Here is a 12891-nt window from a genome sequence, read left to right on the forward strand (position 1 = left end):
GGGGAAAGGGCTTTGGAGGTCGGAAGTGAGGGCTCGTTGGAGCTTTAGAGGGGAAAAATGGGTTACTCGGGAGAAAGGGAGCAACATAGAGAGAGAAACAAAGAGGCAAGCAATAGACAAGGGAATGAGGAGAAAGATTGGCTGGAGAAAGTAGGTTGGGAGGCTAGAGCGGGAGAAGAGAGCCCCCAGTGGCAGGGAGAGACAGGAACCTTTTCAGGACAAGAAAGAGTCAGACTCCAGCTTGCTGCTGACAGGGAGTTTATTCAGAAGGAGCCGCTGAGACCTGCGTGCTGCCTCAGCTCCGGGTCAGAGCTGCCTGGGCTCTGGCTCCTGTTCCAGTTCGGGCTTTGGCTCTGGCTTCTGTTCCATCTCTATCTCCAGTTCTTGCTCCAGCTCCTCTCTCTTACTCTGAGCAGGAGGTGGGCGAATCCCAAGCTCTAAGGCAGAGAATCTTCTCCATTGCCACTGTGGGGAAAGGACAATGGAGGAGGAAGGAGGAATGAACAAAACAAATCCCAGAGTTCCAGCCTTCCCCATCTGGACCAGGGTCTTCTTTCAGCCACTTTCAGCCAACTATAAGGTGTTCCCAGCACAGAGGCTCAGGGAGCATATTCGGAATCCATCATGGTTATCCTTCTCAAGGGTGGAGTCCCACACAGCACTCTGAGGTCTGAGGACAGGCAGAGCTGTGTCCTGGCTTACCTGTCTTCTCCATAGGTGAAAGCCAAAGGCCCCAGTCACCAAAAGGAACAATAAGAAGGCACCAAGGATCAGGAGGAGAAAGAGATGGCCTCCTTTAAGGTCACCTGAGGTTCTCCTCGCACTCCGGGCACCTATGAAGAAAGCACTGGATTAGACCCAGGGGTGGGAGATGAAAAGGGACACCTCGCTTCACCCTCGTCCTTTATAGATACAACGAGGACAGAGAGTTTAAGAGACTTGTCCGGGATCATTCAGCTAATTGATGACAGAAATAGGTCAGGCCTAAAGAGCTTGAAGTCAGGAAGTCTGAGTGGGAAGGGGAAGACGTGGGGGTGGAGGGCTTGGAAGGTGATCAAGGTGACTGTCTCAGAGTTGGGGCCATGGCGTTTTGGAACCTCGGACCTGAGCTAGACTCTGTGATGTACGTCGCTGCTCCAAGAAGCTTCTGCCCCTCATACAACTGGCATTGCCAAGGCTCAGAAAGGAGCCTGGTCTCCTGCATCTCCAGCTGAGGGCCTGGGGAACTCCTGGACTGGTTGTTCAGGGGCCACCACACAAACCGTTCTCGTCCGGATGTTGGGGTTACTTCACATAACAGCTTCCCCAGGGAGCCAGGTAGCCCGAAGGACTTAGGAGTCACTGAAAAATTAGAGGGAAGATATTTCATGGGGGTCTTGACCCCTTAGTTATTGTCAAAGTTGCAACCCGCCCACGTCTCTGTCATCCCACTCTCAACAGAGATCAGACTGGGCAAACCTCGGGGGCAGACATCCTAGGTCATGACTAAATTTATCTGTGCTTTGGTTTTGTGTTTTTGAGACAGGGTCTCACGTAGTTCAAGCTGGCCTTGACCTCACTATGTAGCCAATGATAGCCTTGAACTCCTGATTCTCCTGCCTCCATCTCATAAGTACTGAGATGACAGGGGCACCCCACCTGGCCACAGTAATCTTAAAACAGTGCTCTGGTTTGATCGTTTCCCAACCCTTCAAGACACTATTCAAACTCAAAGTGGTACTGATAGCCACATGAGAAATACTATTCATGCTGGGTATGTACCTCAGTCCTAGAATGCGTGAGTCCGTGGGTTCAATTCCCAGCACCACGTAAACCGATACAAGAAAATCAGAAAGCACAGATCCACTACACATTGAATTCAAGGTCAGCTTGAGCTGCATAAGACCTTGTTTTACAAACATAACAAAAGGCTGGAGAGATGGCTACATGGTTAAGAGTATTTGCTGTTCTTCCAAAGGACCCAGGTTCGATTCCCATCACCCACAGGGTAGCTCACAATCTTGCCCAGATCCGGGAGACCAATGCCCTCTTCTGTTTCTGTGGGTACTAGACACAGATGTGCAAGCAGACAGAACGCCCATGTACATATAATAAAGTACTTTGTTCTGGGCAGGGTTGTTCTGTGCAGTCGTGGCTGCCCTGGGACTCACTCTGTAGACTAGGACTGGCCTCGAACTCACTGCCACCGCAACCTCTGCCACCACCAGGTTTATAAAATACATTTTTAAATAAAACAAACGGAAGAAGTAAGCTGGGCATGCATGTAATCCCAGCACTCGGGGAGGCAGAGGCAGGCAGATCTCTGGGAGTTTGAGGCCAGCCCAGTCCACAAAGCGAGTCCAGGACAACCAAGGCTTCACAGAGAAACCCTGTCTTGAAAAGGGGGGTGGGGTGCGAGGGAGGAGGCTCAGTGTTTACTAAGTTATCAGGGTTTACTGCTAACTGAGAGAACCCATGCTTAGTTCACAGCACCCACACCTGTCGGCTCCAGGGGATCTAACATGCTCTTCTCAGATCTCCTTGGATACCCTGTGTGTACATACTCCCACAGAAACACACACACACACACACACACACACACACACACACACACATTCATTTCATAACTGCTCAGACTCCCAATGGTCAGTCAGGTGAATTAGCACCCAGTACTCCTGAGAACAACCCTGCCTCCATCACTTGGCTCACACCAGTGCCCCCCACCTTTGTGGTACCTCTGGGTGAGCTTTATGGCCCTTCCTTGAATGTTTACAGAGCAAGTAACCAGCTGATTGAGCCCCAGGCAGAACACGCACAAAGCTTACTAGAGATAGAGTGATAGAAGCAGAAAAATGGCGAAGGGCCTTGACCCTGCTGAGCACAGCCTATGGGGGACTTAATGACACATCCAAATTTCAAATTTAGACCCTGAGGCTTACATTTCCCAATGGTGCAACCTTCAGAACATTCCTTCTTTGTAAAACAGGAGTGGTAATATTTCTCCCACTAAGTAGCTGAACATAGGGTTGGCTGTTGTTTTGTTTGTTTTTGTTGTTGTTGTTGAGACAGGGTTTCTCTCTGTTGTCCTGGCTGTCCTGGAACTGGTCCTTAGACTAGGCTGGCCTCAAACTCAAGTGCCTCTGTGCCTTCCAAGTGCTGGGATTAAAGGCGAGTGTTTGCCTCGACCAGCCCAACAATTGACCTTTTAGAAGATGCTGGAGGGCTGCTGATTTAGCCCAGATGATCTTTACCAGGCAGAAGCCCTGGCTTCAATTCCTAGTCATAAACTGGGGGTTGTGGCTGTCTGTCTATAATCCTAGCACTTGGGAGGTGGAGGCAGGAAAATTAGAAATTCAAAACCATCCTCCACTGTATAGTGAGTTTAGGCCCACCTGGCACACATCAGACCTTGTGTCAAAAGAGAAGGAGGTGAAGAAGGAGGAAGAAGAGGGGGACATTGGAGGCCAGGCACGGTGGTTCACACTTGTAATCCCAGTACCTGGAGGTACAGACAGAGAGATCACTGGTTCAGGAGTTCAAGGCCAACTCCAAAGCCTCAGATATTTAGCATATAAGACCCTGGCCATTAACACTGGGCAGAAGAACGGGTGGGCTTTGGTGACTGATTGAATATGGCAAAGAAGGGTTTAGGATGAGTGGGATCCCAATGGACTTGCTAATAGACTGAGTCAGCAAAAGGACTGACATGAAAAATGAACTCACTGTGTACTCTGGGGCTAGCCTGGAATTCCTGATCCTCCTGCAGAGTGCTGGGATTTCAGCAGCGTCCCACCACACCTGGCTCCGATATACAATACAAAGCACCTGTGTGGTGCTACTTGTGTCTTAGTGGCCACGGGAAAACACTGAGGTCACTAACCTGTCTTGGCTGTAGCTGCCAATCAACGAACACATACTTTCTGATTTTGGGTTTTTGTTTGTTTGTTTTGTTTTGGGGGTTGCCTGTTTTTGTTCTATACTGCCTTGGAAACCCTCACTCAGTAAATATTTGCTGGCAAAGGACTGATTTATCAACTCCTTCCAAATCCAGGTCAACTCCCACAACTTTAACGGAGCCCTAGACCAAAAGCAAACAAGGATTTGAGAATATGTGCCTCCTTTTAACTATTCAAAAAAAATTTTTTTTTCAATTTTTTTTTATTACCTCTGTTTCTAGCTTCTCACCCATCCCACCAATTCAGCATAGGGGAGTCCCTTAGGCAAGGGTGGAACTTTTATTTTGTGACTCAAGTGGAGATTTTCAGTTTCAGTTTTGTTTTTTGTTTTGTTTTATCATGGGAGTTAAAAAAAAAAAAAAAAAAGCTCATAGTTTGACAGGCCCGGTAGACCGGTGTCTGTAAGTCCTCAGCACTTGGGGAGTGGAGGCAGAAGGCTCAGGAGCTGAGGTGATCCTAAGCTACATGAGAAAAGGTACAAGTCTGGACATCTGAGTTCAATCCCTAGAACCCAGAGCAAGGCTGGGGGAAGAGAACTGAGTCCAGAGAGTTGTCCCGTGAGCTTTACACATGTGCACTCATTGTATGCGTGCACGTGCGCGCACACACACACACACACACAAACACACAAACACACTCATAAATAAAAATTAAAAAGAAAAGAAGCTACAGCTTGAACAGGATGGCCACGTATGATGGAGTACCGTCTTTGGCCAGCCAACACTCCCGCCCTGTTGTTTCTCCCCGGAAATGGAAGCTGTTCCTTTCCCACCTGTGGCTGACCTGTGATGACTGCCAGAGTGACCTCGGCCCTGAGCTGCTGCCCCTGCGCGAGGACGCTGCAGGCGTAGGTCCCAGCCTGAGCCAGTCCCACGGCCTCAAGCTGAAGGGTGAGATTGCTGCTCTTTCCAGCCACCAGGATCTCAGGGCCTCCCCAGGGAGGAGTCCACTTGGCAGTAAGCAAAGAAGAGTCCTCCACACGGGGGGACAGGCGACAAGGCAGCTCCACCCGAGAGCCGGCAGCGGCGTACACTGTCAGAGGGGCTGAGGAAAAGAAAGCCAAGTCAACGCCGAGGGGTCAGGGTGCGGTGGGCTAGAGGGCGGGAACTTCAAGGAAGGAAGGCAGGAGGGTGAAGGAGGGATTTGGCTGTAACACACAGAGAAACCGAACGAAGCAGACAAACTAGGGAAACTGGAAAACGCCTACTGGGCTGAGCCAGTGGGAGAAAGAAGGCTATCAGAAGGCCGGGCAGCCAAGGGACAATGAGAGACAGCAGCTAAAAGACTCTCAGAGAGGAAAGGGTTTGGACACCGAGGCAGAGCAATCCGAGGTGGCACCAAGGCTGAGAACCAGTTTTGGGGGCCCGTGAGTCAGAGGAGGTGTTGGGGCTGGATGGAGTTGTGGTCAAGGGTAAAGACAGCTCAGAAGTGTTACCCAGAACCTGCAGGCTGTACGTAATGGAGACATTGAAGCCGTCCTTGTAGGTGAGAAGGCAGCCCCAGGTCCCCGAGTCCGCGGGGCTGACTTGAGGCAGTAAGAGGAAACTTTCAGCTAAGTGGTGACGGGGAGACTTGTGGACGGCGACTCGGCTCTGGCCCCGGAACCAGTGCACAGAGACTGGGCGGTCAGGGCGGCTAAAGGAGCAGTTCAAAATGACCCAGTCAGACGGCCTGAGGGGTCCTGGGGGACTGGCAATCACTGTGCAAAAGTAACAAAACAAAACAAAAAAAGCAGATCAGTCCACTAGATGGAAACACTCGGTGCAGCCGGCCAAACCAGGCTGAACACTCATGGAAACAGAGATGCTGATTTCAGATGTCCCTGACTCCCAACTCAGTGCTTGAAACCCGGGGGCGCTTAATGTGGATTTCCTAGAGACCTGGGGCTCCTGCTTCTACTTTACTTAACTTGGCCTTTTCTTCTTTGGGCAGACCTTGCCTGAGGATGAGCTGCAGAGGTCTCAAATGAATCACTCTAGCCCCCCCCCCCCCCAAAAAAAGAAGAGGTGCTTCCCCACCTCTACCTCCACCAGGGAGGGCCCTCCCGCTGGAGGTGGGGGAAAGAAAGCTGGGGGGATGGGTGTGACACGATTTCTCTCCATAGCCCCCTCACTCCCCCCACCCCCACCCCGTCTTGAGGCATGCATTTCAGGGGGACACTTTCCACTCTGCCATCACTCCTGGGGGTCCTCGGGCAGGGTCTAAAGTACAACCTTTGCCACGGCTGTTCCTGCCTCGGAGCCGCAAGGCTCTGCATCCCAGCCCCTCTCCCTTTGTCCCGGCCCCACCTACTCGAGGCCTGGCCCACGCGCAGGCGGAGACTGCAGGAGAGGGTGCGGTCCGGGAGGCGCACGGTGGCGTGGTACTCGCCAGCATCGGCTCGCTGGGCCGGGCGCAACCACAGCGAGAAGTCCCCGCGCTGGAGGCCGCGCTCATCCAGCTGCACGCGGGGAGGCAGGGGCAGCCTCCCGCTGCGCAGGCCTCCTGGAGCCACGCTCAGGACCGTGTAGCGACGGGGTGCTGGGCTCCCGGGCGAAGGGACCCCCTCGCGAAGGTCAAGGTCAGGGGTGGGAGCCTGTTGACCACTGGTTGGGGAGAGAGAATGGGACTGAGAAATTCCGGGGCAATTTGAAAAGGCCGTGCGGGACACGCTCTCCAAGCACACTCTGAGGATAAAACAACCCGCCTAAGAGACCGCTTGATCTTCGGAAGCAGCCTCTCCCCCTACCCCCATCACCCCCTCCATAACTATCCCTGTTCCCACGTCTGTAGGGTTTCAGCACCACCTGCGACTGGATGCAGGTGTGTGGAGAGCAGGTTGCAGAGAAATCACAGGAAGGCTGTGTGAGGGTGGAGGAGGCTGAGCCCCTAGTTTCAGAGGTACTCACAGAAAGGACAAAACCGGCTCGGGTGGGATTTTACGAGGATGCCATTAGCACCAGATTGGGAGGCTCTGTCGCCCAACTTTGGAGTTCATACCTGTCTGGTTGATGTTGCCAAGTGACCCCTCCTCTTCGCAGAAGGCTGGGATCCCGGTGGGGGAATTTGGGGCTGCAGGGAAGATGGACAGGAGCTCCCTCTTGGGCCCACACCACAGAGACCTTGTTCCCAGGCCCTGAGGCCGCGACTAGTGGAGCAAAAGAGAGGCCAAGGGCCATGAGCCAAGAGATTTGAGAATAGAGAAGGACCTTAGGACCTTGGCATTCCCAAGAGAGAAACATCATTCCTCCCTGTCGAGGAGAAACTGAGGTAGCTTTGGGGTTGGAAGGAATGCCCTAAAAAAAAGGTATTCGAAGATTACCACTGAGCTAAAGAGACAGGCCACTGAAGTCCCTGCTGGTTTTTCCAGAACTTCCCATCTTACCTGGAGCTTCCCAAAGCAGTCCCAGAAGCAACAGGCCCAGGAGCAGAGCCTTCCTCATCTCCTCTAAGGCCTGGGCCTCCCCAGCCCTCAAGGGAGGTCAGAAAGGGGTCCTGGGAGGAAAATAAAAAGATATCTACAAAGGAGGGAGGTGAGGCAGAGGAAGAGAAGGTAGGGTAAAGAGGACCCTACGAGAGGGTCTGGAGAGAGAGCAGAGGGGAATTGTTAGAGGGCAGGGCTGCGGCTGGAGAGCAGAGCTGAGGCAAGTGAACGGGATGCTTATCTGCTCCCCCGGGGCCCTTCTGCTTTCCTTCCCCACTTCCCCTCCCCACTGCCCGCCCCCCAGCCCAGGGCTTGGGGTTTCGCTTCACAGTGGAAAGTGTGAGGGGGCTGATTCCCAGCAGCAGAGCCCTCCATCTCTGTGGTGGCACTCCCCTTGTTTACTTCCTCAGGCTCGGGTCTCCCCTCCGCCCCCTCTTCACCTAGGTTCTCTACCAAGCATTTCTGCCTAGAACTACAGCTGTAACTTTTAAGCTGCCTCACCGGCCGGCCCCACATCCAGTTTCCTCTTGACAGGCTCTTTTCCTATTAACTCGCCAAGAACGTCACCGCCCCTGCAGACTTGCCTCCCTAGCTGCTCAGCATCTCTTGGACAGGTACACAAGAAGTGTCACCATAGTACAAGTAACCAGGTCTGGGTAAGGGCTGGGTGGAAAAGCATAGCAGCTACATGGGATGAGCCTTCATTCTTTGCTACATATAATATTGTACATTTTCCACAAAGCAACTTGTGAAACCTGATAGCCACTCCTTTTGTACAGGAAACCAAGGGGGTCATTAAATAACTTGCCAAGGTTAGGAAGCATGAAGGCAAAGACTGTCTGGTCCTTAGCCCTGTTTGCCTTGTGGGGTGGCTTTCCATCTTCCTGGGAAGAGGAGGACGGTGGGATACTTGTTTTAAATATCTTTATTTGTGCGTCAGTGTGCATGAATGCCACCTGTATGTGAATGCCCAGAGGCCTGAGGAGAGTGTCACACTATTCAGATCTGGAGTTCCAGGTGGTTTGTGAGCTGCCCGATCTGGATGCTGGAACCCTAACTCAGGTCTCCTGGCAGAGCAGCAAACACTCATGACTGAAGAACAATGGGATACCTTCCCATCTTCAAAGTCCCCCCCCCACCTAAAGATCCTGTACAAAAAAATGAAGGCAAAGATCTATGGAGATGGAATAATGCAGAAATCTTGTAGCCGAAAAGACTCCAGAAGAGCTAACGTTTGGAAGGTGGGAGGGGGATGAATTGAGTTTCAGGCTTGCTTGGGTTCCCCTGGGAAACTGGGGTTTCATCTCCAGAAACTCAAAACAGGACATATGTCAGCTCCCAGGGGAAGATGAGTTCAGGGTCACCCCGGGGCCTCAAGGTATACCCTACGTCAACAAAAACAAAACAAAAACTTGTAAGGCAGAGAGAGGCAGGCAGTTCTCTGTGAATTCCAGCCCAGCCCAGCCACGGCTGCATAGTGAGATGGGCTGTAGGGAGGGCATCTTAGAATGCAAACTGAGGCAGAAGGGCTCTGGAGGAATCCAGCAGCTCTCTTGCCCAGCTCAGAAAATGAAAGGACAGGTGACAAGCCTGACAACTGAGTCCTTCCCTGTTCCACTTGAGGACCCTTCCTTCCACGTATCAAAACATGTCCATGCTTGCTAGTTCCCTTTCCAAACCCTAGGTTAAGACCTAGGCCTACCACCCTCTTCCACCTTGGGGGTGGGACTTCCTGTTTCTGCCTGGTTCAGCACAACAGATCTGGTAGCTTTCCACTGGGCTCAGCAGTGTCTAGATCTTATGTGGGTTAACATGATACTGTGCCTTGCTGAGAAGCATCCCCAGAAACCCAAAACAGGACATATGTCAGCTTCCAGGGGAAGACACTGGGCTCCCAGTCCACACCTGAAGGACTGGTTGTGTCTTCTACGATGTAGGTATGAGGTCAGCAGGCCCCTCTCCACCCTTTCATGCACTGACAGGACTCTGGGAAAGCAGGACACAGGTTAAAAACAGAAGCGCGACCATTTCTTTATTAAATTATACAAAAAGGGGAGGGGGCAGCTTCGGGGCTTGGCCCCAACCCCAGCCCCACCCCGGCCTGGCGCTGTCTGAGAGGAAGGAATCTGAGGGAGACCCAGGGGTCAGGCAGGAGAGAGAAGGGCAGGCTGAGAGACTGGGGGCGCAGAGAGTGAGGAGAGGCTTCGCAAGGACTGGAACAGATGGGATGGTGTGGGAAGGCAGGGAAAAACAAGGAATGCAAGGGCAAGTGAGGGCCGGCTGGGGAGCTCAGATGAGGCGGGTCAGGAGCTGGACCGACGGCAGTGAGGGTGGAGGAGCAGTGTCTGGAGAGATGGAAAAGAGAGGCTGGGTGGAAGGACAAGGGTCACAGCTCTGGGGCAGGGCCAGAGCAGGGAGCCAGGAGAAGGCGGGCTGGACTTGTGTGTTCCTGCCCTGCCTCCAGGACCTGAGGGGCCTCCCATCCCCAAGCCCACTGACAGGGGCTCATGCCGAAGCCCCATTTTCTGTCTTCTGCCTCTTGGGATCAGCTTCATCCTGTGGAGAGGATAAGAGCTGAGGTAGTCATACAAAGGAGACCTCCCCCTCTTCCCGCTGGCCCTACTCCAGCCCCTGCCTATGCCACCACAACGACCTGGGTCCAAATCCAAAGGGCACCCAGCCCCTGCTATAGTCCCAACAGCCTCTCAGGCTCCCAAACCAGCTCGAACCTCCTCTTCAGCAGTTCTCTTCCGCACGGGGCCTTCATCCTCCTCCTCCTCTTCTTCCTCATCTGAGGAGCCAGAAGTGAGTCATTGGGGGAAGGCTGGGAGGGCCCAGGTACAGACCCACCCCAATCCTGGCTTCCAGTCTTCAACTGCCCCCTGACTCTGCTCCTTTGAGCCTCAACTTTTTCCAGCCCATCTTTCCCTGCCCATCCCTACCTTCTTCATCCCCTTCATCATCGTCCTCTCCGTCCTCAGCAGTTTCTTCTTCCTCCTCCTCAGCTCCATTCTCCTCCTCCTGTGGGGACCAAGACATGGAGTGATGTCAAGCTGTCTGTGCTGTCCACTCACTGGGTGATGAAAGGGCACAGGAGCCTCAGGGTAGGGAAGGAATGAGGAGGGGTCAAGAGGCAGGCAGGACCCCAACACACCCAGGAAGGTGAGGGTGGGGAGGAAGGATGTTTGGGCAAAGTGTGATCATCTTCCTCCTGCTACCGCACACCTACCTCCACTACTTCTTTCTTTCGTTCTTTCCGGCCGGCCTTCTCCTCCACTTTCTCCTTCTTTTCCTTCAGGTCCTGCAAGGCAGAAGGTCACCTTTCTCTCAGCACGAATGGCATACAGGCCCCAAGTCCCTCCCAGCCTTGTCTCCCCAACTCTGCAGCCAGGTCAAAGGTATTAAGTGAAGGTAGTTAAGATTAAGACACAACAGAAGCTCATGGGTCCTCAGAGTTGGGCCTAATTGGCTGACAGCAGAGACTTTTGTTCCCAAGACCCCAGAGAAGAGTGGGAAAGTGATAAGAAAAGGGGGTGAGCGTCCAGAGGACCTGAGGCCCCCACCCCATCAAGTTCTCCCAAACCTCCCGGGGCTTAAGAGTTCAGCTCCACAAAGCAAATCCCCCATCTGCCGGCAGCCTGGATGCCCCACCCCCTTCACCCTCTCTGCCTGCCCCGGATCTGCCTTTTGTCTACCTCAGGGGCCTTTGCCTAAGTACTCTCTCTCCCGGGCATCCCTCCCAGCTTCCCCTTCAGCTTCTGAGGCCTTTGTTTCCCTGGCTGTCTCTCCCTAATCCTCCTGTTCCTACTTGGCCAAAGGCGGGGATATGGAGCTGGCCCTAGCATTCGGCCACATGGGCTTCTATCCCCAACTCCAAACAGTTTTCAGGGCTCTCTGCTCTTCACCTTCACCCAGAGGAAGGAGAAAGCGCAACAAATAAGAGTGTGTGCCTGGATGGGAAGGTGGGAGTTGCCTGTCCAGAGCCCCTCCCACCAGGCTTCCACTAAGACCCAGCAGGTGCTTGAAGTGCTATTCTGAAGGGGGTTAAGACCCTCCGGACATACCGCCTTCCTACCCCCTGCAAGGTCCACTTCTCTCCTCTCACATCCTCTGATGCTACCTAATGTCAGTATGCAACTCTGTGTACATGATCCCAAGTGGGTCGGGAGTTTTCACAAGTAGATCACCCCGAAAGGACGTGTGCTTTCTAGAACAAGGCTGGGGTGTAAAGGAGGGACTTGGTGCCAAACAACTGGCCTGGGGACACTTGGCGCCCTTCTTTAGGAGAGCAAAGCACAGGACACTTGGCCCTCTCACTCCAGGAAGCTTTCTGCATTCCTGACTTGTCACCTCCGCAACATGGTGGGTCTGGCACTTGCACTACCAGGTGGGCTTTTCCTCACATCCTGGGCCAGGCAGGGACTAAGTCAGCTTAGCCTGAGCCAGGCCCTGGCCCGAGTTTCCCACTGGGGTTGGCGGAGGGGTGAGGGGAAGGGACGGAGAATAGCGGAGACCAAAGTCCACAGGGCTGGCCCCTCTCCTCTTGGGTCCTGTCCTTCTGGTCACTGTCCTCCCATGATCTGTTTTCCAGGAGGGTATGTGACCTACCCCCAGTTGCTAAGCAGCACTCTGGCCTCCACACGGGTACACTAGCTCACCCAGGCCAACACCAACTCGCACATCTTCGGGGGAGCGCCCACTCACTCCGGAGACACATGGCCCGGTGTTTGGGCATGCTGGCACACTCTCACAGGAGGACAGCGCAGCCGCTCGGCGCTCACAAAGCGCCAGCATGCCTCCAGAACGTCTCGGCCGCCGCATGCACACATGTAACTGACACGGGCAGAACCACACGCTCGCTGCGTCTCAGACATACAAAGACGCCTACTCAGTCAAGTCACATGCCATCGCACAACCCACCGGAGGGCCACACAGGCACACCTTGTCCCATCTCACATGTCCCCTCTCCCACTGCCTTTCATTCTATTAGCTCCCCTCTTCCACTTGGGCCTCCAGAACTATACTGACAGCCCCCCACCCCACCCCACCCCCCAAAAAAAGACTGGGCTCCCAGCCCCCAAGCCTGGCCGCATTAATTTCCCTAAGCGACACTCCGCAGTTTCCCTGGGGAAATTAGAGGAAGGCTGGAACGGAGACAAGGGCAAAGGGATGAGGCCGGGAAAGGCAGCTGCTGAGAGCAAAGACAGCTTTGACGTATGGTCGGGCGATACCGAGCTTCGGCTTTTTCGAAGGCTGTTCTCGCCACCTTTCTGATTTTTAGGAATTCGACATGAAGGGAGGCGATAAAGAAGGAAAAAAAACAAAAAACAAAAAACTGGAAGTCGGTGGTGAAGGGAGAACGAATGAGGATGGGCAGAAAGGGGGTGCGGGAGAGGCGCAGCGCTCCGGGGATAAGCACAGACAGACGGTCGGGCCGCGAGGGGAGGGGACGTGGAGTAGCCTCCCCGGAGAGTCCTGTTTACACTTGAGGATCCCAAACCGCTTAGCAGAGGAAAGGTGAGGTCATAGCGGAAAGAGACCTGGAGCCGCGGC

The 12891-nt window shown here is 53.7% G+C and overlaps 2 protein-coding genes across 2 annotated transcripts in view; both read right to left on the reverse strand.

Annotated features, from left to right (window-relative positions):
* Positions 1-241: 241 nt before the first annotated feature.
* Lag3 (lymphocyte activating 3) lies at positions 242-9303 on the reverse strand. Its single transcript, XM_055609419.1, has 9 exons — positions 9244-9303; positions 7300-7409; positions 6915-7062; positions 6228-6520; positions 5371-5634; positions 4719-4979; positions 1105-1341; positions 703-833; positions 242-465 (listed from the first exon to the last, which is right to left on the reverse strand). Exons 2-9 carry the CDS (start codon positions 7355-7357, stop codon positions 307-309), a joined length of 1551 nt encoding a protein of 516 aa, XP_055465394.1. The 5' UTR covers positions 7358-7409; positions 9244-9303; the 3' UTR covers positions 242-306.
* Positions 9304-9344: 41 nt separating this feature from the next.
* The window catches only part of Ptms (parathymosin), a 6044-nt gene continuing 2497 nt past the window's right edge, over positions 9345-12891 (reverse strand). Inside the window, exons 3-6 of the mRNA XM_055609393.1 lie at positions 10568-10639; positions 10281-10359; positions 10068-10129; positions 9345-9894 (exon numbers count right to left, since the gene is read on the reverse strand). Of these exons, the coding sequence (XP_055465368.1) occupies positions 9844-9894; positions 10068-10129; positions 10281-10359; positions 10568-10639 (264 nt within the window). The 3' untranslated portion in view covers positions 9345-9843. The remainder of the gene's footprint in view (positions 9895-10067; positions 10130-10280; positions 10360-10567; positions 10640-12891) is intronic.

The sequence above is a fragment of the Psammomys obesus genome, unplaced genomic scaffold (genome assembly GCF_907164565.1).
Source record: "Psammomys obesus unplaced genomic scaffold, mPsaObe1.curated_primary_1811, whole genome shotgun sequence".
Classification (NCBI taxonomy): Eukaryota; Metazoa; Chordata; class Mammalia; order Rodentia; family Muridae; genus Psammomys; species Psammomys obesus.

Coding starts and splice junctions, on each gene's coding strand:
- Lag3 (XM_055609419.1), bottom strand. CDS start 7,357: ATGAGGAAGGCTCTGCTCCTGGGCCTGTTGCTTCTGGGACTGCTTTGG. Junction 7,063..7,299: donor ACTGCTTTGGGAAGCTCCAG/GTAAGATGGGAA, acceptor TTGCTCCACTAG/TCGCGGCCTCAGGGCCTGGG. Junction 4,980..5,370: donor GTACAGCCTGCAGGTTCTGG/GTAACACTTCTG, acceptor TCTTTTCCTCAG/CCCCTCTGACAGTGTACGCC.